General features: G+C 42.4%; 2 protein-coding genes across 2 annotated transcripts; both read right to left on the bottom strand.

Moving 5' to 3' along the window:
* Positions 1 to 1,508: 1,508 nt before the first annotated feature.
* Positions 1,509 to 11,381, bottom strand: prdx4 (peroxiredoxin 4). Its single transcript, XM_068331490.1, has 7 exons — positions 11,060 to 11,381; positions 7,467 to 7,584; positions 7,272 to 7,388; positions 2,366 to 2,488; positions 2,082 to 2,212; positions 1,895 to 1,929; positions 1,509 to 1,630 (listed from the first exon to the last, which is right to left on the bottom strand). The coding sequence occupies exons 1-7, from the start codon at positions 11,271 to 11,273 to the stop codon at positions 1,580 to 1,582; spliced, it is 789 nt and encodes a 262-aa protein (XP_068187591.1). The 5' UTR covers positions 11,274 to 11,381; the 3' UTR covers positions 1,509 to 1,579.
* On the bottom strand, positions 11,380 to 21,690 carry LOC137606292 (pyruvate dehydrogenase E1 component subunit alpha, somatic form, mitochondrial-like). The gene is made up of 8 exons (XM_068331491.1): positions 21,601 to 21,690; positions 21,130 to 21,256; positions 20,961 to 21,052; positions 20,587 to 20,679; positions 20,360 to 20,515; positions 16,169 to 16,240; positions 15,983 to 16,050; positions 11,380 to 11,468 (listed from the first exon to the last, which is right to left on the bottom strand). The coding sequence occupies exons 1-8, from the start codon at positions 21,688 to 21,690 to the stop codon at positions 11,396 to 11,398; spliced, it is 771 nt and encodes a 256-aa protein (XP_068187592.1). The 3' UTR covers positions 11,380 to 11,395.
* Positions 21,691 to 22,797: the final 1,107 nt, after the last annotated feature.

The following is a 22,797-nucleotide window of genomic DNA, read 5'->3' as shown; positions in this document are numbered from 1 at the left end:
TGACCAAAACCCTGGCCTCCTCTGGTGATCCATTCATCTTAATATACACCTTACAGTTTCCAGTCCATGTTGAGTGAATTCTCCCCTGCTTTCTCAGAAAGTGAGCTTTCCTGGCAATATTTGCATTTTTCTTAGTTAAGTGCTCGTTCACATAGACATCTGACCCCTTTAGCTTTCTTCCTTGTTTGAGCAGTGCATCCTTGTGCTTCCTGTTGGTGAAGCGAATAACTATAGCTGGCTTGTCCGTTTTATTTCTCCGAAGGAGAGGATGGCACGCCTCAGTGTCAATGTCATTTACCGGAATGCCTTTGCTGTTGAAAAATGTAATCACCTGTTGCCCGATGGAATCCTGGTCAGAGACGGTGGGTCCACTGCTGACTGCTGGTGAAGCCACCTGGGCATATGTCCAAGGTTTGGTCTGCAGCCCGTTGACAACAATGTCATTCATGCGGGAGTACTGCTCCAGGTCTGCTACACGGCGTTCCAGAAAGGTCACCATCTTATCCTTCTCAGCACATTGCATCCTGAGTTCTTTAATTTCACCCATCATCTCCAGAATCAGTTTTTGGTGTTTTGAGATAGTTGCTATTTCACCTGACATAAAGTCCAGTGATTTCTTTATCTCCTCAATCTCCTCCTACAAGGCTGCGTTATTCCTTGATTTTGGTGGCATCTGGTTTGCTCTAGCAGCCGGGAAGCTGCTTTTAGATCGGGTGGAGCCTGGTGTTGGCCTGGGACTGGTCCAGCAGCTTCTGCTCACCTCCTGTGGCTCCTGTTCCGAGAGCTGTCGATGTTAGCGGGCTGTGGAGGGGTGGCGGTCCGACAGCGATCCGGCAGTCCAAACGGGAAACGTCAAATTGGTTCGAATCCCGGTCAGAAACACAACACCCGGCGGCGTCGTGTTTCTCAAGTTCAGCTCTCACAAAATTCCCTGACTGGGAATTTTGGACTGGCCTAGATGAGTAAAAATCAGTTTAAAAAAAACGCAAAGCGACGGCCGTCGCCGTCGTTGCTTTATCCCAACCTCTCTTCCAACATGTACTAGTCTATCTCAGAAACTGCTGATCTTCTGGGATTTTCACACAAAACAATATGTAAGGTTTACAGATTTTGGTCCAAAAAAGAAACTATCCAGTGAGCAGCAGTTCTGTTGGGCAAAATGCCTTGTTGATGCCAGAGGTCAGAGGACAATGGCAAGACGGGTTCGATTTGATAGGTTAGTGACTCAAATAACCCATCATTACAACAGAGGTATGCAAAAAAGCATATCTGAATGCACAACACATCCAACTTTGAGGCAGATGGGCCACAGGAGCAGAAGACCACACCGGGTGCCTCTCCTGTCAGCTAGGAACAGAAAACTGAGGCTACAGTTCAGATAGGCTCACCAGAATTAGACAACAGAAGATTGGAAAAACAACCCTAATGAAGTGGCAGGTGACTGTAAAAAGAAGAAGACCAATGTTGGGCTGCATCATAGCTTTGGAAAAACAAAGTACAAACAACTGTTTAGGAAAACAGACTTTATTTGTTTTTTCAGTAAGTACTAGATTTCACAGGCTGGGACGACAAAAGAAGATTAGTTCAGTTTATCAAAGTACTTCAGCTTGCCTGAAGGGTCCGGAATGATCTGTGGAAAAAATCAAATCGCAGTTTGATTAGAATTTTTTATGCAATGAAATACACAAGGCAATAGTCACGTCAATAATGATCTAAAAACTACACTATGATTAAAGTAGCTCCCTTACAAAAAAACAGTTCCCATTGTGCAATTTATTGTTCAGTATCCCAACATGATTGATCAGACAAACTGATTTACATGTGTACCCTTTTATTCTACCACAGTAGTTAGAGTGAACGAATCAGAATCAGTCATGGCTCTGGTGATACTCACTGTCTCACTGCCTGGTTTCCATCCTGCTGGGCACACTAAAAAATGAGACCGTCCAGTCAGTACAAAGACTACAGCTACTAATATCCAGGTAAAGCTGCATTACTCCAGAAAAATTACTGCATTACAGACTTTCAAAATAAGAAATGTGAAAATTTTAGTAAGTCTGGCTTAAAGCAGCTTCTCTTACCTTCTCCATGTTTGTCAGTGTACTGGAAAGCCTGCACCAGACGGAGAGTCTCATCCACAGACCTTCCCACTGGAAGATCATTCATGGTGATCTGCCTCAGGATGCCTTTGTCATCAATGATGAAGAGTCCTCTATAAGTGATTCCACACAACTTTGTGTTAGCTGCTTACTGTTAACGTCTACTGGTTGTGAATGTGTAAATGTGTATCAAATGTGCACAACATAACTAGGTATCAATGCATGTTGTATTTGACAATGGCTTGGATGTAAATGTGAACCTGCACCTCAGTGTATGTCCCTGGTCCTCCAGATAGACACCATAGTCTTTTGAAATCTGGTGAGTGAGGTCAGATAAGAGAGGAATTTTCATTGGTCCAAGTCCACCCTGTTTCCTGGGTGTATTGATCCTGCGGTTAACAAGACATGTGAAGAAAATCTAAAAGGGGAGCAGTGGTGTAAACAACTTTAACAATCAATGAAGCTACAGCATTAAAAAAAAGCACCAACTCAAGAGTTCATTTTACCTCAAGAAACTAGTGCATCCCTGGGATACGTTCAAGAAAAATTTGTGCATCCCAACATGACGTTTATGCATCCCAAAAGTAATAACAGAATACACAGTAGAATATTATATATATATATATACACACACACACACACATACATACATACATACACACACACACACACACACACACACACACACACACACATACATATATACACAGACACACATACATATATACACACACACACATACATACATACATACATACATACATACATACATACATACTGTACATATATACAGGTTAGGGTGATTAAGGATAGGGATGGAAGTCTATTAACAGGTGCCAGTAGTGTGATGGGAAGATGGAAAGAGTACTTTGAAGACTTGAACGAGGAAAATGAGAGAGAACAAAGACTAGAAGAGGTGACTGTTGTGGACCAGGATGTAGCAAAGATTAGTCAGGATGAAGTGAGGAGGCCATTGAAGAGGATGAAGAGTGGAAAGGCAGTCGGTCCTGATGATATACCTGTAGAGGTATGGAAGTGTCTAGGAGAGGTGGCAGTAGAGTTTCTGACTGGGTTGTTCAACAGGATCTTAGATAGTGAGAAGATGCATGAGGAATGGAGGAGAAGTGTGCTGGTGCCCATTTTTAAGAACAAGGGAGATGTGCAGAGTTGTGGCAACTACAGAGGAATAAAGCTGATGAGCCATACAATGAAGTTATGGGAAAGAGCAGTGGAAGCTAGACTAAGGGCAGAAGTATGGTTTCATACCAAAAAAGAGTACTACAGATGCAGTATTTGCTTTGAGGATGTTGATAGAGAAGTACAGAGAAGGCCAGAGGGAGCTGCATTGTGTTTTTGTAGATCTGGAGAAAGCTTATGACAGGGTGCCCAGAGAGGAACTGTGGTATTGTATGAGGAAGTCTGGAGTGGCAGAGAAGTATGTTAGAACAGTGCAGGACATGTATGAGGACTGTAAGACAGTGGTGAGGTGTGCTGTAGGTGTGACAGAGGAGTTCAAGCTGGAGGTGGGACTGCATCAGGGATCAGCTCTGAGCCCCTTCTTGTTCGCTATGGTGTTGGACAGGCTGACAGATGAGGTTAGACAGGAATCTCCATGGACTATGATGTTTGCAGATGACATTGTGATCTGCAGGGAGAGCAGGGAACAGGTGGAGAAAAAGCTAGAGAGGTGGAGGTTTGTCCTAGAAAGGAGAGGAATGAAGGTTAGCCGCAGTAAGACAGAGTACATGTGTGTGAATGAGAGGGACCCAATCGGAAGAGTGAAGTTACAGGGAGAAGAGATCAAGAAGGTGGAGGATTTTAAGTACTTAGGGTCAACAGTCCAGAGCAATGGAGAGTGTGGAAAAGAGGTGAAGAAGCGTGTACAGGCAGGATGGAACGGGCGGAGGAAAGTGTCAGGTGTGATGTGTGATAGAAGAGTTTCAGCTAAAATGAAAGGAAAGGTGTACAAAACTGTGGTGAGACCAGCGACGTTGTTTGGTCTAGAGACAGTGTCACTGAGGAAAAGACAGGAGACAGAGCTGGAGGTGGCAGAGATGAAAATGCTGAGGTTCTCTCTGGGAGTGACCAGGAAGGATAGGATCAGGAATGAGTACATCAGAGGGGCAGCCCATATTAGAGGTTTTGGAGATAAAGTCAGAGAGGCCAGACTGAGATGGTTTGGACATGTCCAGAGGAGAGATAGTGAATATATTGGTAGAAGGATGCTGAGTTTTGAACTGCCAGGCAGGAGGCCTAGAGGAAGACCAAAGAGGAGGTTTATGGATGTAATGAGGGAAGACATGAAGGTAGTTGGTGTGAGAGAAGAGGATTCAAAGGACAGAGCTAGATGGAGGAAATTGATTCGCTGTGGCGACCCCTGAAGGGAAAAGCCGAAAGGAAAAGAAGAAGACATACATACATATATACACACATACATACACACACATATATATATATACATATATATATATATATATACACATTTTATATTTATATATATATATACACATTTTATATATATATACACATTTTATATATATACATACACATACATATACAGGTAGTCGCCGACTTACGACCGCGATTGGGACCGACAGATCTGTCGTAACTCGACTTGGTCGTAAATCGACTCTTAAGTAAAAATTAAATCCAGCAGCGCTGGTTCTTGGCTGGGGGTCGTCCAGATCGTCAGCTGGGGCAGCGTGTGGGTTGGTGGGAGCGGGAGACGATCTTTTCATAATCATTGTGAGCTTTGTCTGAATTGTTCGTTTCTTTTTCTCCTCATAAATTTCACGATATGGACGGAAAGCGTCGTTTGCCATCCGTTCAATCCTTGCAAATGTTTCTATGTTCTATGTCCATTTCTTCAAAGTGTGCACGGAGTTTATTTAACAGGGAAAAGCCTTCTGACAAGCCTTTGGTGGTGAACATTTTTTCTGTTTCCTCCTCTTCTTTCTCTGCTTCTCTTCTCCTTCCACTCTTTCTTCTTCCAGCGCGATCAGTTCTTCATACAGCGCGATCATTCGTGAGTTCTCCAAGGAGAAGTTTTTTTGCCAGTTTCACTATTTTCTCTCGAATCTGATCAAGTTCTTCGTCACTTTCAAATCCAGCAGAAGAGTTCACGTAACGCTTGACAGTTTTTCCATACGCCATTCATACATTTCTCCGTCACAGCCTCCTAAGCAGCCCAGCCCATCAGTAGTGGGCTGGGCTATTGATCTCACGGTGTGACTGAACAGCGTGTGTGCGCCGTGGTGACTGAAGAGAGCGCGGGAGCCTCAGAGCGTGAGTACTGTGGCAGGAGGGAATGCCAGCGTTACCCGGACATTGTGGTCGTAAAGTCGATCGGTCGTAAGTTGCATAGGTCGTAAGTCGGCAACTACCTGTATACATACACACATATATATATACATACACACACACATATAATATATATATATATATACACATACATATCTTCTTCTTTTCCTTTCAGCTTTTCCCTTCAGGGTTCGCCACAGTGAATCAGTTGCCTCCATCTAACCCTGTCTACTGCATCCTCTTCTCTCACACCAACTACCCTCCATGTCCTCTTTCACTACATCCATAAACCTCCTCTTTGGTCTTCCTCAAGGTCTCCTGCTTGGCAGTTCAAAACTCAGCATCCTTCTACCAATATAATCACTCTCTCTCCTCTGGACATGTCCAAACCATTTCAGTCTGGCCTCTCCGACTTTATCTCCAAAACTTCTAACATGTACTGTCCCTCTGATGTACTCCTTCCTGATCCTATCCATCCTGGTCACTCCCAAAGAGAACCTCAGTATCTTCATCTCTGCTAGCTCCAGCATTGTCTCCTGTCTTTTCCTCAGTGACACTGTCTCTAGACCAAACAACATATATATAGTATATGTTATTAATTAAGAATATTAAAAATTATTAATAAAAACAGTTTGTGTATATATATATATATATATATATATATATATATATTAGGGCTGTCGCTTAAACGCGTTAATTAGATTAATTATGCTGCAAATTAACGCACTATAAAAATTAACGCAATGAATCGTGCATGGTAAGTCAATGCGCAAGCATTTTAAATTTGGCCCATTGAGTGACCCGTGGGCTGCAGTGACGTCACTTCCTACCTGTGCCACTAGTCAAAAGCAGAGTGACGACAACAGAGATGGACGCGACACAGGAAAGCAAGGCAAGCCCACTCGGACCTTTGGGCGGAAAGTTTATTTATAAACAAAGACGGGACTATCAACAAAAATGCAGTGATTCTGCGCTGTAGACGCGTCCGTCAGTCTGCCCCAGGGCAGACTTATTCCTGTGTCGCGTCCAACTCTGTTGTCAGTCACCCTGCTTTTGACTAGTGGCGCAGGTAGGAAGTGACACTCCACAGCAGCCTACGGGTCACTCAATGGGCCAAATTTAAAATGCTTGCGCATTGACTTGCCACTCGCTATTAATTGCGTTAATTTTTATAGCGCTTTAATTTGCAGCGTAATTAATCTAATTATCGTGTTAAAGTGACAGCCCCTATATACAGTATATAAATATAACTAAACAAACTGTTAATTTTAATGTTTTTATTAATATTTTTTTAATATTTTTTATTAATAACATCATAACTTCAAGTAAAAAGACAAAAAAGAGAAAAATGTTAAAGCCTGGTAGTCATTTAAATAAAAAACACTTTTTGAAATAAAGATGTAATACATTTTGGTTTTTTTCACTTTTGCTTTTCACTCAATGGTTTTCTTTGCTTAATCACATCAGCAGACATTTCAAAGCGCTTTAGACCCCCCAGACCCTTGCTCTTGGGGGTCTAACTAACTCCTCGCTCTTACCGCAGCGTGTAAAATGACCAGATGTCTGTTGCTGTTTGGTCAATTTTTATAAGGCAGAATCACACAGGTGAATCTCTTCACGAGAATGCTCGATCAAAACATAATGGCGATTTCCGGGTTTGAAATTTCAGTGGAGGATGGAAAATTTTTTGAATATTTTTGTTGAATAGAAGTGCATTTTAAAGCTTGTGTCCTAGGGATGCACGCTGTTTGACGATCGTGCATCCCTGTCAAAAAATGTGCGTCAAAGACACAAACGAGAACACTGCCAACTCTACAACAGAGAGTTCCAAAGCCTCTAGCTCATTATCCTACATAGGGAGTGCAATCTTACCAGGCCAGGTGGGTAAACTGGGAGTCCACAGAACAGGCGACGACGTCTGCATTGATGGCATGAAACTCGTGTACACGATCGCTGAATGCAATGATCTCAGTAGGACAGACGAACGTACTGTAAAAGACAGACAAGCTTAAATAAGAACACACTCTGGTGCAAACACCCCAGCAACACAAACGATGTGACACTCACAAGTCCAAGGGATAGAAGAAAAAGACAACATATTTGTCTTTGTAGTCTGAGAGCTTCAGCTCCTTGAATTCTCCGTTAATGACGGCTGTTCCTTCCCAGTTTGGCGCAGGCTTGGAAACTGAAGGTAGAAAAAAATCATAAATTGACATTTTTTATACAAACCGCATAATTTGATAATACAACTAAATGTTTGATGTATTTCATAAATGTGTGAGCGTTAACATATTACAGTTACTGTAACAATTTAGGTTGTAAAAGACAGACTGAGACTGAATGACTGAGACTGAATCTGTGTCTAATTTAATTCCGTGCAAAAACATTTTGAAGAAATTCATTGTTAAATGTCTCAACGTAAAACTGTATAGCACAGATCTAATACCCTAAAATCCTATTTAATGACTTGGCTTTTACTTATTACTACATTTGACAGTTCATGTTCCTGAAAAGGAACAGCAGTTACTGGACGAATGATCAACTCAACAGTGCATGTGACAGGGACTTAAATATTTCGCCAGCCCTTACTTACAGTAAGGTTTTCTATTATTCATGTTAAATATACTGTATCAGTTGTGTATAATAACCTAATAAATGAACAGTTCAAAACCCTTTTCCCCCAACCTTCTAGACAAAATAAGACTTAACCATGCAGTAGAGTCACAAGGATTGTTTTTTCAATTCTAGCCTAAATTTAAATATGATTTAATAAATACAATGAGGAAGTAAAAAAATATGCCCAAAAAAGTTAGAAGACTTTATTACTGCCTTGCACTAGCAAACAACGATAAGAAATTGCAGCCAGAAGCACAGATAACAAGTCCAATTTAATAGGTATAATGAGGACACTACCGAGTCATGTCACAAACAACAAGTAGTCAATACCCATGACTGGTTTCCTGATGGGGTCGGGAGACAGACAGACAGATCCCTCAAGTGACTGCAAAAGACCCACAGCAAGATGTGTAGGATGAAGTTTGAAATTCAACTTTTAGGAATATAGATCAGAGTATGTCTTGAGGAGGATTGGTAATGTGTATGCACAAAAGATGAGCCTTCATGCAGTGAAACATGACAGTGAAGGCAAAATGTATTCTATCACGTATCAAGAATAAAGAATAAATCAGAATAAAACATCTCAATGCCTGTCAGGATCATGAAGCTTGTCCATCAATGGAAATTCTAACAGGACATGCAGAGGAAACACCAGGATCCACCGAGGCTTTGTCGCAGTAGAAGTTCTGGAACATTCGAAGATGGCTGACTAGCTAGAACTGACTAGAACTGACAACTTGAGTCCCATATACAGTGCACAGCAATATTGAGTACACCCCCTCTGAAAAAAGATGTTTTTCACAGTATTAAAATGAACACAAACAACATATCCTAAACAGTTCCTTGATGATGTTTATTGCACTATGTTCTTACATAACAACTCAAACAGAAAGGTGAAAAGACAACTGAAATTTCTCTTTTTCTGTTTCCGTGAAAATGTGGTGGAGCAAAAATGAGTACACCTCACAACAAACACAACTACATCCAATACATTTAGTACTTTGTATGGCCTCCATTACTTGCAATGACAGCCCCAAGTCTCCTTGGCATGGAGCGCACAAGTTGACAACATTTGGCCGCATCAATCTTTCTCCATTCTTCAAGGATGACCTCTTTTAGAGACTGGATGTTGGATGGAGAGTGATGCTCAACCTGCCTCTTTAGTATTCCCCAAAGATGCTCTATAGGGTTCAGATCAGGTGACATAGTTGGCCATGCAATCACTCTTACCCTGTTCCTCTTCAGAAAGTCAGCAGTGGCCTTAGATGTGTGTTTTGGGTCATTGTCATGTTTAAAACTGGCACGACGACCAACGGCCCAAAGTGATGGAAGCATCTTAGCCTTCAGTATAGAGCAGTACATTTGAGAATTCATGATGCCATCAATGAAATGCAGTTCTCCAACACCTGCAGCACTCCTGCAACCCCACATAAGAATACTACCCCCTCCATGTTTCACAGTGGGCACCATGCACTTTTCCTTGTACTCCTCAACCTTGTGACGCCAGACCGTTTTGAAGCCATCAGTTCCAAAAAGATTGATTATAGTCTCATCACTCCAGAGTATAGAGTCCCAGTAGTCTTCATCCTTTTCAGCATGGGCCCTGGCAAACTCTAGTCAGGCTTTTTTGTGACTGGGATTTAGGAGAGGCTTCCTTCGGGGACAATACCCCATGCATGCCATTCCGCTGCACTGTATGGCATATTGTGTCACGTGATACAATCACTCCAATTTCAGCCTCTACCTCCTTAGCCAACTGTTGTGCACTTGCATGCTGATTTTCCTCAACGTTCCTCAAAGACGCTCCCGCCTGGGTGTTAATTTTCTTGGCCGGCCTGTACGTCTCTGTACTTTGGTTCCAGTTCAATCTCCCTTGAATCTTTGGATCACTTTTGGGACCGTGTTCTTACTAATAAGTAAGGCTTTACTGGTCTTCTTGTAGCCCTCACCTCTCTTGTGTAAAGCAATAATCCGCTTTCTCAGATCCAGAGACATTTCCTTGCCATGGGATGCCATTGCTGACAGCAGGAAATGGGAAAGGGCAGTTTGCTTTAGGTAACAGCCTTTTGTAGCCAACTGCCTAATTAACACATGTAACGAGTATCAAGACTCACCTGTAGTTAATTGTTTGTTCAGGTCCACATTGGGAGCCTAAAAGGTTGCTTTACTCAAAGACCTTCAGTGTGGTGTACTCATTTCTGCACCACACTACTTTTACTAAAACAGAAAAAAAGTAACGTAAGTTATATTATTAACCTTAGTTCTAAGTTCAAAAGCTCAACAGATCCTGTGTTTAACTTAGTCTGTGAACATTTTGGAAATATATTTTTGTGTTCCTTGTCATATTGTATGAAATGTTGCTTTTCAAAGAGGATGTACTCACTATTGCTGTGCACTGTAAAACCTCTGATCAGACTTGATGATACCTGCACCAGGTAATGCAGGAATATTAAATACTGTAACTGAAAGTCTTTTCCTATTAGGAATGGGTGAAGATTCCTCAACAACTACAAGCTGGTCTGTGGTTATGCATCCAGTTTGCAGTGGGTCACAGCAGCAAAGATGCCTGTCACGAAGGGGGCGAATAATTCTGAGACTGTTACCGTTAAAAGAGTAAGCGTTTTGCTGTATATGCGTAAAATACGTGTAATACCTGTTGTATCGTGCTATTTAAACTTTTTGTTCGACATTCTTGTTTTGATCTTTGTTGTTAAAGCTTATAAATCAAATATTTTCGCCATGAAACATAACCATGTACATTGAGGGTTGTATCATTTCCCTTCCACCAGACTGTCCTGCCTAACAAGAGGCAGTAGCGATTCGATCATGTGTTGATGGGGCGGGGAGAGCAACACAATCCACTGACTTTCATAGACTGACGTGTCCTTAAAAGCATTACACTGGATTGCCAAAGGAGAATAAAACCACGTCAGAAATCAAATATGACCCCTGGCTGCGCGCAGACACTGGTTCGACTCGTCACGTCCTGCAGCATCGGGCGCGTCTTAACGACACCTGTGGCTGAGAACAAGACGGTAACTCACTCTTAGCTTTGCTGAGGTGCAGGGAATGGTCGGACACGGGCACCCGTGACGCCTCTCCGGGATAGACGTGTCCCGCCGCGTAGTTGTGACACTGGGAGTTTTTCACCTGAGTGCTTTCCTCTGTAGACGCGACTGCGCTGAGGATGAGGAGAGCGGCGCACAACACGGAGAACAGCTCTCTGCTTAGATTCGCGTGGAAAAGACACTCCATCATCGTTTAGACGGCACGTAGCAACCGACTAACTATGGCTTCAGTCTTTTGAATTGGACACCTTCTTCCTTTCTCCTCTTCTTCTTCATCTGCGGTTTGCTGCGGTGGGTGTCGTTCCTGTCGCATTACTGCCATCTGCTGATTGATTTGGCGCCTCGCATCCCCGCGTTGTTCCTTCTTGAAGCCACCGGATGTGTACTGTAGTTTGTCAGTAAATGAAGGCATAAATACATATCCCATATTCTTCGTATTCCCACTTGCATCCGCACAGGATTTAGCTTAACCATTGTTGTATTTGTTTAAATGCTTACGTTGTTATTTGTTCGCATGTATCTGTTTTACTGACACTTTTTTTTCCTCTAATTTGGGATCTGATTCAAATCTGAAATTCAAATGTAAATTGGCCTATTTTTGGTGTTTAAAAGTATACAAAGCCAAAAAAAACTTTGTTGTAAACTACAATTTTACATTGTTGAAGTGGAGCCAAATAATATGGTCCTAAAGACCCTTGGTCCTCCAGCTTCGTGTTCGTTTTCTCTTGGTTGTGGACAATTTCTGAACAGAGTTAAATAAACAAAACACTCAGTGAAATGTCGAAGCTTCAAAGTTTATTTTTCAATTGCAAAGAGAATATTCTCGGCACTTTGTCTCATGGAAGATTACTTCCTGCAGAGTGCGAGGATGCACTTGCAGCACATGGATTTTATGCACATCAGAAGGCGGGGTTCACCTGGTATCACAACAGCTGCAAGATAGCAGGCAAGACAGTGGGTTACATTCAGGTGATGTCATGGTGCGCCAATTATCTGAGAAGAGGAAGACGGCCTTGCAGACGGCCTGGCAAGAGGTGATAAGCAGACGGGTCATGAAAACTATCGTAGCTATACGCCAATTATCTAAGAAGATATACGCCAGTTATCAGAGAAGAAAGCGGAAGACGGCCTTGCAAGAGTTTCTGCTCGACTAGCTGTGCAATTATCTAAGAAGATATACGCCAATTATCAGAGAAGAAAGCGGAAGACGGCCTTGCAAGAGTTTCTGCTCGACTAGCTGTGCAAGCAATTTAGCATAAGTCAGCAGTTCTAACTGTCACGTGATGTGACCTAAGATGAACTTTAAGCTCAGCAACTTTCCACATAAAAAGATATAATTCCAACATAACATAAAAAGATATAATTATAAAAAGATATAATTCCAACAACTTCTATAAAGTTCTAACCAGTACAAAAGAGCAATGAGACTATTCTGTGTGTGATCTTCCTTGCAAAGAGGCCATTGTGTATTCCATAGTTTGTTGAATGCAGAAAGATTAGCAAGTTGATATTCTTTTAAGAGGATGATATTTCCGTTTTAAATATAACTTATTTTAAATTCAGATTTGACAAGTCAGTCCATCCAAATTATCCTATAAAGAGCAGAACCATGTGGCCTCATGAGTCTTCTTTTCCTTTCGGCTTTTCCCATCAGGGGTCGCCACAGTGAATCAGTTGCCTCCGTCTAACCCTGTCTTTTGCATCCTCTTCTCTCACACCAACTACTTTCATGTCCTCCTTCACTACATCCATAAACCTCCTCTTTGGTCTTCCTCTAGGCCTCCTGCCTGGCAGTTCAAAGCTCAGCATCCTTCTACCAATATATTCACTATCTCTCCTCTGGACATGTCCAAACCATCTCAGTCTGGCCTCTCTGACTTTATCTCCAAAACCTCTAACCTGTGCTGTTCCTCTGATGTTTTCATTCCTGATCCTATCCTTCCTGGTCACTCCCAAAGAGAACCTCAGCATCTTCATCTCTGCTACCTCCAGCTCTGTCTCCTGTCTTTTCCTCAGTGACACTGTCTCTAGACCAAACAACATCGCTGGTCTCACCACAGTTTTCTACACCTTTCCATTCATTGTAGCTAAAACTCTTCTATCACACATCACACCTGACACTTTTCTCCACCCGTTCCATCCTGCCTGTACACGCTTCTTCACCTCTTTTCCACACTCTCCATTGCTCTGGACTGTTGACCCTAAGTACTTAAAATCCTCCATCTTCTTGATCTCTTCTCCCTGTAACTTCACTCTTCCGATTGGGTCCCTCTCATTCACACACATGTACTATGTCTTACTGCGACTTACCTTCATTCCTCTCCTTTCCAGAACAAACCTCCACCTCTCTAGCTTCTCCTCCACCTGTTCCCTGCTCTCACTGCAGATCATAATGTCATCTGCAAACATCATAGTCCATGGAGATTCCTGTCTAACCTCGTCTGTCAGCCTGTCCATCACCATAGCGAACAAGAAGGGGCTCAGAACTGATCCCTGATGCAGTCCCACCTCCACCTTGAACTCGTCTGTCACACCTACAGCACAGCTCACCACTGTCTTACAGTCGTCATACGTGTCCTGCACCGCACTCACATACTTCTCTGCCACTCCAGACTTCCTCATACAAAACCACAGTTCCTGAAACATGACCATGCAAACACTTAAAAACCAATTTGATAGTAAAAAAGAATACAAAATTTTCTAAGGTAAGAAGGTTGTGTTTTACCACAAAGGTGCCCTCTCATCGGTTTTTGATCCATGATTTTTATTGCCTGTTTGTATAATGATGTTACTGGTTTTAATCACCCTAACCTGCTGCACGTCCTTCCCATCTCTGACTCTCTGTCTTGCCAACCTGTATAAATCAGTCTCTCCCTCCTTACTGTCCGACCTAGCATACAAGTCATCATAAGCCCCTTGTTTGGCCTTTGCTACCTCTACTTTCACCTTACACTGCATCTCCCTGTACTCCAATCTCCTCAGTCCTCTCAGTGTCCCACTTCTTCTTAGCTAACCTCTTTCTCTGTATACACTCCTGTACCTCCTTATTCCACCACCAAGTCTCCTTATCTACTGTCCTTCCAGATGACACACCAAGTACTCTCCTACCTGTCTCCCTGATCACATTAGCTGTTGTTGTCCAGTCAGCTGGAAGCACCTCCTGACCACCCAGAGTCTGTCTTAACTCCTTCCTAAAAGTCATGCAACAATCTTCCTTTTTCAGCTTTCACCATTTCATCCTCTGCCCTGCCTTTCCCTCTTCATCTTCCTCACCACCAGGGTCATCCTACACACCACCATCCTATGCTGTTTGGCTACACTCTCGCCTACTACCACTTCGCAGTCACTGATCACTTTCAGGTTACATCGTCTAAACAATATCAATCAATCAATCAACTTTTATTTATATAGCGCTGAATCATATCAGAAAGATAAAAATAAAAAATGTAGTCTACCTGAGTGCTCCTACCTCTGTTCTTATAGGTCACCCTATGTTCCTGCCTCTTCTGGAAGAAAGTATTCACTATAGCCCTTTCCATCCTTTTTGCATAGTCAACTACCATCTGTCCTTCTGCATTCCTCTCCTTGATACCAAACCTGCCCATCACCTCCTCATCACCTCTATTTCCTGCACCAACATGTCCACTGAAGTCCGCACCAATGACAACTCTCTAACTTCTAGGTATGTTCTGCATCACTTCTGCATCAAAGTCCAACCAGAAATTCTCCTTCTCCTCCAGCTCACATCCTACCTGTGGAGCATACCCACTAACAACATTGAACATCACACCTTCAATTTCTAGTTTCAGACTCATCACTCTATCTGACACTATTTTTACCTCCAGGACATTTCTAACAAATTCCCACTTCAAGATAACTCCTACTCCTTTTCTCTTCCTATCTACAACATGATAGAACAACTTGAACACTGCTCCTAAACTTCAAGCCTTGCTACCTTCCCACCTAGTCTCCTGGACACACAGTATGTCAACCTTCCTCCTCTGCATCATGTCAACCAACTATCTACCTTTTCCTGTCATAGTTCCAACCTTCAACATCCCTACTCTCAGTCGTATACCCTTAGCGTTCCTCTTCTCCCTCTTCCTACGAACACACTTTCTTCCTCCTTCGACCAACAGTAGTCCAATTTCCAAGGGCACCCTGTAGGTCAACAGCACCGATGGCGGTAGTTGTTAACCCGGGCCTCGACCAATCCGTAATCGAAGTTATAGGTTTGATTCGTATGTTTGATTTGGCAAAAGTTTTACGTTGGATGTCCTTCCTGATGCAACACTCTGTATTTATCCGGGCTTGCGGCACAATAAGACACTGGCTTGTGTCCTCTTGCGGTTACATTCATGTGGCCTCATGAGTGTTACTACAAAACCTTCTAATACTTATTTTACTTATTATGCAGCAATATATTAGCATGCCCATAACTCATTTACCAGAGTTATGAGAATGAGTTACCTTCAAACATTTAGAGGTAAACAGAAAATAGTTGCTACCTCAAGCTCCGCTCCGCTGGTCAGGTTTTTGCTGAGCATGCGTTCACGCAGCGTGGCGATAGGATCGCTCACTCTGCAGACTTCGTCTATCTCCTCCTGCGAGCGATAACTGAGGCAGGACATTTTTAAGCATGACTGAGTGACCTTTATCTTTTTTTTTAGCTGTTTTAAACCCATTTATGATGATGAATTTAGTCCCAATTTAGTGGTTCAGATTCAAAACTTTAAATGTAACAAATTAAGGTAAAAATGTAAACTAATATTTGTTAGGCAAGTATACGTAAACTCCAACATATAGCGGCTGAGTTGCCTCTCACCCTGGGCAACACCAGAAAAGTGGAAATGAATTTTAACATGAAGAAATGAAATGATGAATGTCAATTGGTCTTACCTTAGGTGAGCATCACCCTCTTGATGTCCAAGATAGCGGTAAGTCTTAAGCTCCAGGACAATGGGACCCTGAGTCCAAATACAGTCAAAGTACAAGAACAAGAGAGATAAGACAAAAGTTCCTCAAATCTGTATAGTTTCTTTAGTAAATAATCACTCAAATTTAAAAGGACGGTTGCTGACTCACCTTCCCTGATCGGCAGTGATCAACTGCAAACCTGGTTGCCTCACGGACACACAGAATGTCCATCCCACTCACCTAAACACACATGTTTACACCAAAAGGAATCCATCTGGGGTATTAGGATTTGCTGGAAAGGTATTTCAAATTACAGTCTGATAAGATTACAATAACTGATGGCACCGTCTCCACTGTCTCTGGCTTTAGCCTAGAAGGGTGAACTGCTGTGACATTGCAGAGTGTGTAAGTGATCGAGAGAGGGTGGAAGGCTGTGTGAGGCAGAATGAACAGGAGCTTCTTGGAGCATTTTCATGAAAGTGTTGGGCTGTTGGATGAATCCCAACTAATTTATTTTAATGTTAAGGGCTTTTATTTTGTACAAATGAACTGTCCTTGAAGTGTAAATTGATCTAATTGAGAAATGAGTTGGTGTGCCATCACAACTATGTCACAAGTGAAGCTGTGACATACTGTAAATGACCCCATATGTATCGCATGCACTATTTCAAAAACACAATGAAAGTTGTCAATAATTGTTCCCCATAAACATATTAGGCTTCAGTCGTCTTCTTCTCCTTTTGGCTTTTCCCTTCAGGGTTCACCACAGCGAATCAGTTGCCTCCATCTAACCCTGTCTTCTTCATCCTCTTCTCTCACAACAACTACCTCCATGTCCCCCTTCGCTACATCCATAAACCTCCCCTTTGGTCTTCCTCTTGGCCTCCTGCCTGGCAGTTCAAATCTCAGCATCCTTCTACCAATGTAATCACTATCTCTCCTCTGGACATGTCCAAACCATCTCAGTCTGGCCTCTCTGACTTTATCTCCAAAACCTCTAACATGTGCTGTCCCTCTGATGTACTCATTCCTGATCCTATCCTTCCTGGTCAATCCCAAAGAGAACCTCAGCATCTTCATCTCTGCTACCTCAAGCTCTGTCTCCTGTCTTTTCCTCAGTGACACTGTCTCTAGACCAGTGGTTCTTAACCTGGGTTCGATCGAACGCTAGGGGTTTACTGAGTCAGTCTCAGGGGTTCGGCGAAGACGGAGATCAAGACGAAATACCTGACACATCGTGTCGGATGTTTTTGCCAAACTTACACAAATCACTGTGTACGTTTGAAAAAGAAAGTGGGAGGATGTATATGTGCAACGTGAATTTACATGTACTGTATAATGGAACGTGATGGGAGTCAGCGTTCTGCATGATTTGCAAAAATAAAGGAACCCTTCCTTAAGCTGCATGGAAAACAAAAGAAACAGACTTTTGCTGTGAAAAATGACACAAGAGTAGCCCTTGCCAAGGTGAAGCCACTCATATCTAAACTGGTCTCTCAATAACAACAGCACAAGTCACACTCATTTGCAGGTAGATAATTTCTTATGAGTTCATGCACTGTCTTGGTTTTGTCCTTTGAGAAAGGCGACATTAATGCACAATTCATTAAATTCACCAGTAAAATATATACATCTGTCTTAAATTTGAAAACATTTTTAAAATTTGTTCTTTTTTTAACTAAAGAAGGGTTCAGTGAGTGAGCATATGAAACTGGCAGATTTCGGTACCTCCAACAAGGTTTCAAACCACTGCTCTGGACCAAACAACATCGCTGGTTTCACCACAGTTTTGTACATCTTTCCTTTGCCAGATAGGGCATCTAACGTAAAACTTTTGCCAAATCAAACATGTGAAGCAAACCTATGACTTCCATACCGGATCGGTCAAGGCCCGGGTCAACAACGACTGCAATCGGTGCTGTTGACCTACAGGGTGCCCTTGGAAATTGGACTACTGTTGGTCGAAGAAGGAGAGGAGGAAAATGTGTTTGTAGTAAGAGAGAGAAAAGGAACACCAAGAGTGCAGGACTGAGAGTAGGGACGTTGAATGTTGGAACTATGACAGGAAAAGGTAGAGAGTTGGTTGACATGACGCAGAGGAGGAGGTAGACATACTGTGTCCAGGAAACCAGGTGCATAGGTAGCAAGGCTAGAAGTTTAGGAGCAGGATTCAAGTTGTTTTATCATGGTGTACATAGGAAGAGAAATTGAGTAGGAGTTATCTTGAAGGAGGAGTTTGTTAGAAATGTCCTGGAGGTAAAAACAGCGTCAGCTAGACTGATGAGCCTGAAGCTAGAAATCGAAGGTGTGATGTTCAGTGTTGTTAGTGGGTATGCTCCACAGGTAGGATGTGAGCTGGAGGAGAAGGAGAAATTCTGGTTGGAATTTGATGGAGTGAAGCAGAGCAGACCTAGAAGTGAGAGTTGTCATTAGTGCAGATTTAAATAGACATGTTGGCACAGGAAACAGAGGTGATGAGGAGGTGATGGGCAGGTTTGGAATCCAGGAGAGGAATGCAGAAGGACAGATGATGGTAGACTTTGCAAAAAGGATGGAAAGGGCTATAGTGAATACTTTCTTCCAGAAGAGGCGGGAACATAGGGTGACCTATAAGAGTGGAGGTAGGAGCACACAGGTAGACTACATATGGTGTAGACTGTGTGATCTGAAAGAGATCAGTGACTGAAAAGAATTGGTAGGGGAGAGTGTAACCAAACAGCATAGGATGGTGGTGTGTAAGATGACCCTGGTGGTGAGGAAGATTAAGAGGGCAAAGGCAGGGCAGAGGCCAAAATGGTGGAAGCTGAAAAAGGAAGAGTGTTGCATGACTTTTAGGAAGGAGTTAAGAGAGGCTCTGGGTGGTCAGGAGGTGCTTCCAGATGACTGGACAACTTCAGCTAATGTGATCAGGGAGACAGGTAGGAGAGTACTTGGTGTGTCATCTGGAGGGATGACGCACCAAGTACTCAGGAATGAGGAGGTACAGGAGTGTATACAGAGAAAGAGGTTGGATAAGAAGTGAGACAGAGAGAGGACTGAGGAGAGTAGACAGGAGTACAGGGAGATGCAGCGTAAGGTGAAAGTAGAGGTAGCAAAGGTCAAACAAGGGTCTTATGATGACTTTTGTGCTAGGTTGGACAGGAAGGAGGGAGAGACTGATCTGTACAGGTTGGGAAGACAGAGAGTCAGAGATGGGAAGGACGTGCAGCAGGTTAGGGTGATTAAGGATAGGGATGGAAGTCTATTGACAGGTACCAGTAGGGTGATAGGAAGATGAAAAGAGTGCTTTGAAGAGTTCATGAACGAGGAAAAAGAGAGAGAAAAAAGACGAGAAGAGATTATTGTTATGGACCTGGAAGTTGCAAAAATTAGTCAGGATGAAGTGAGGAAGGCATTGAAGAAGATGAAGAATGGAAAGGCACTCGGTCTTGATGATATACCTGTGGAGGTATGGAAGTGTGTTGGAAAGGTGGCAGTAGAGTTTCTTACCGAGTTGTTCAACAGCATCTTAGATAGTGAGAAGATGCCTGAGGAATGGAGGAGAAGTGTGCTGGTGCCCATTTTTAAGAACAAGGGAGATGTGCAGAGTTGTAGCAGCTACAGAGGAATAAAGCTGATGAACCATACAATGAAGTTATGGAAAGAATAGTTGAAGCTAGATTAAGGGCAGAAGTGAGCATTTGTGAGCAGCAGTATGGTTTCATGCCAAAAAAGAGTATTACAGATCCAGTATTTGCTTTGAGGATGTTGATAGAGAAATACAGAGAAGGCCAGAGGGAGTTGCATTATATTTTTGTAGATCTGAAGAACGCTTATGACAGGGTGCCCAGAGAGGAAATGTGGTATTGTATGAGGAAGTCTGGATTGGCAGAGAAGTATGTTAGAGCGGTGCAGGTGAGGTGTACTGTAGGCTCGACAGAGGAGATCAAGGTGGAAGTGGGACTGCATCAGGGATCAGCTCTGAGCCCCTACTTGTTTGCTATGGTGATGGACAGGCTGACAGACGAGGTTAGACAAGAATCTCCATGGACTATGATGTTTGCAGATAACATTGTGATCTGCAGTGAGAGCAGTGAACGGGTGGAGAAAAAGCTAAAGAGGTCGAGATTTGTCCTGTATAGAAGAGGAATGAAGGTTAGCCAGAGTAAGGCAGAGTACATGTGTGTGAATGAGAGGGACCCAAGTGGAAGAGTGAGGTTACAGGGAGAAGAGATCAAGAAGGTGGAGGATTTTAAGTACTTAGGGTCAACAGTCCATTGGGTTTCAGTAGAGTCCAATTTACTTCCCCACCACCACTATAAATTATCTATTCAGCAAGAGAGGAACAACTTCTGAAAAAGAAAGAACTGAAAACAATACCCTGATACCAGGAACGGAGTCTCCTTTTGTGTAGAAGTCTGTGTTTGCAGACGCTTTCCACGTTGGTGTACCTTTGGCATATTTGTTGTTTTCACAAACAAAAATGATCGGTAACTTCCAAAGAGCAGCCATGTTGAAGGTTTCAAAAATCTGACCCTGTGGAAATATAATTTGTTTGTTTTACAGAGAAAAAATCTCCTTGTTACTCAAACAATGATTTCCTTTACCTGGTTGGCTGCACCATCACCATAGATACACACGACTACTTGACTTTTGTTCTGATACTTGCACGCTAGAGCAATACCAGCACCCAAGGGAACCTCAGGAGAAGCCAGTGATTAGTAAAGTTAGATTGAATCATTTTCGATTGTGAATCTTATGCAATAATTCATTTGGAATGAAACACTTTATTGTTTTACCGTAACAGGAGTCAACATTTCAAAATGTCTAATTCTCATATTACTGAATGTCACCACATGAACTAATTATAGAAGTTGAAAAGTTCTACAAATGTAATTCACTGATATTTTTTTCATAAGACTTGACTGAGGTACTCCTCTTCAGTCAGGCCTTTACCGATGATGAAATTATTGGCCATTACCTGTGATCCAACGATACCATTTCCTCCATAGAAGGTTTTGGTGAACAAATGCATGGATCCTCCTTTGCCTTTGCACATACCTGCTCCTCGACCTGAAAATCAAGAAATGGGAAGAGTAACATAAAAGAAAAACTGGATTTGAGGTAATCAACGGTATTTCAAAACTTACCAGCAAGCTCAGCTATGATTTCCCTCGGGGTCCCACCTCTGGTGTAAGCAAAGCCGTGAGTACGATACGCAGTGATTAGGTGGTCAGTTAAGTTAATTATAGCTTCAATACCAACTGCACAGGCCTCCTAGAGAAAAGAACAAAATGATTTTACTTTGTCTGCTCAGGACCTTAACTACAGTGTTACGGTTCTGAGTGTGTGTGTGTGTGTGTGTGTGTGTGTGTGTGTGTGTGTGTGTGTGTGTGTGTGTGTGTGTGCGTGTGTGTGTCACACACAGATATAAATAAATACATAAGTGTGCATATATTTATATACAGTACTGCACATAAAGTATACAGTATTTACATGTACGTGCATATATACATATACCTATATATACGCACATACAATACATGTAAATACTGTATGTATGTATGTACATATGCACATATATACATAGACACATTACAGGAAATTCAATTGTACTTCACCTGGCCTACATATAAATGGCAGGGACCCCTGATTATCTTCTGTTTGAAGAGCCATTCAGCCTTCAGTTCTAGATTCCTGATTGTTTTCATGGTGTGATAGTACCTCAAACCATCGCTACGAGTCAGAACCACCTGAGTGGCCGGGGCCTCTTTCAACTTGTGGACATCACATTTCTAAAAGGAACAACAGTCAATTACAGTGTGCGCTGTACATTTGTCTGATGAATTTAACCAAGCAAGTGTGCTCCACCTCTATGTCAAAGGTTGCCTTGGGTGTGAAATCAGCATATGAATGTGCTGAAAACAGCACAGCAGCTCTCTGCAAAAAAGAGACACAAAAAGACTTTTACTCTAAGTAGGTTTGCTGCTTTTAGCCTCTTCTTTTATTCATGGTTTATCTTCAAATCCCCTGTATGCCTGCATTGTTATTTAGTTTTCTGTAAAGAATGTACACAGTAAGATGAATTGATAACATTCGCTGATAATCATTATGGCAACTTAGAAAACAGAACAATGTTTGGAATATCAAATCCATGTCCACAACAACTTGGCTTGGGGCCTGGATCAAGACCAGTGTGGACCAAAAAGTATGGAATGTGAACTGATAGCTGGAGTTCATCAGCTATTAGTTCACCTCCTGAGCACTGCCACGGTGCCCTTGAGCAAGGCACCGAACCCCTCAAGCTGTTGCTATGAGGCTACGTGGCTGCGTGGCTGTGTGTGTGTGTGTGTGTGTGTGTGTGTTTGTGTGTGTGTGTGTGTGTGCGCGCGCGCGTCTATATATTCATGAAATATACAGTATATCTAGTGAAAAGAATTTCTCTACTGTGGGACTGTTACACCCAGTCTAGGAGTGACTGAGCCATAACACGAACAGGCCCCATCTTCCCCAAGTCCCACGGAGTCACCACACGAATAGCTGAAGTATATAATGAAAATCAGGGTTTTATTTACAATAGCTATATATATATCAAATAATATGTTGAATTAACTTCAGGTTGGACTAATGCCAAAATAACAAACCAAACGACCCTATCTGCAAAATAATAAGCTAATCTAACAGAAAACAAATGACAGGATCTGACCTTCCTAATTAAATAAACAGGAGAAAAGAATGAAACAAATTGGTGTCCAACCCTACTGCACAAATGAGACTAAACAGTTCACACAAAATAGCATGTGGCTTGTTGGTAGATG

The sequence above is a fragment of the Antennarius striatus genome, chromosome 13 (genome assembly GCF_040054535.1).
Source record: "Antennarius striatus isolate MH-2024 chromosome 13, ASM4005453v1, whole genome shotgun sequence".
Taxonomy (NCBI): domain Eukaryota; kingdom Metazoa; phylum Chordata; class Actinopteri; order Lophiiformes; family Antennariidae; genus Antennarius; species Antennarius striatus.
Note: the sequence above shows the minus strand (reverse complement) of the source record. Positions and strands in the feature narration are given on the sequence as shown.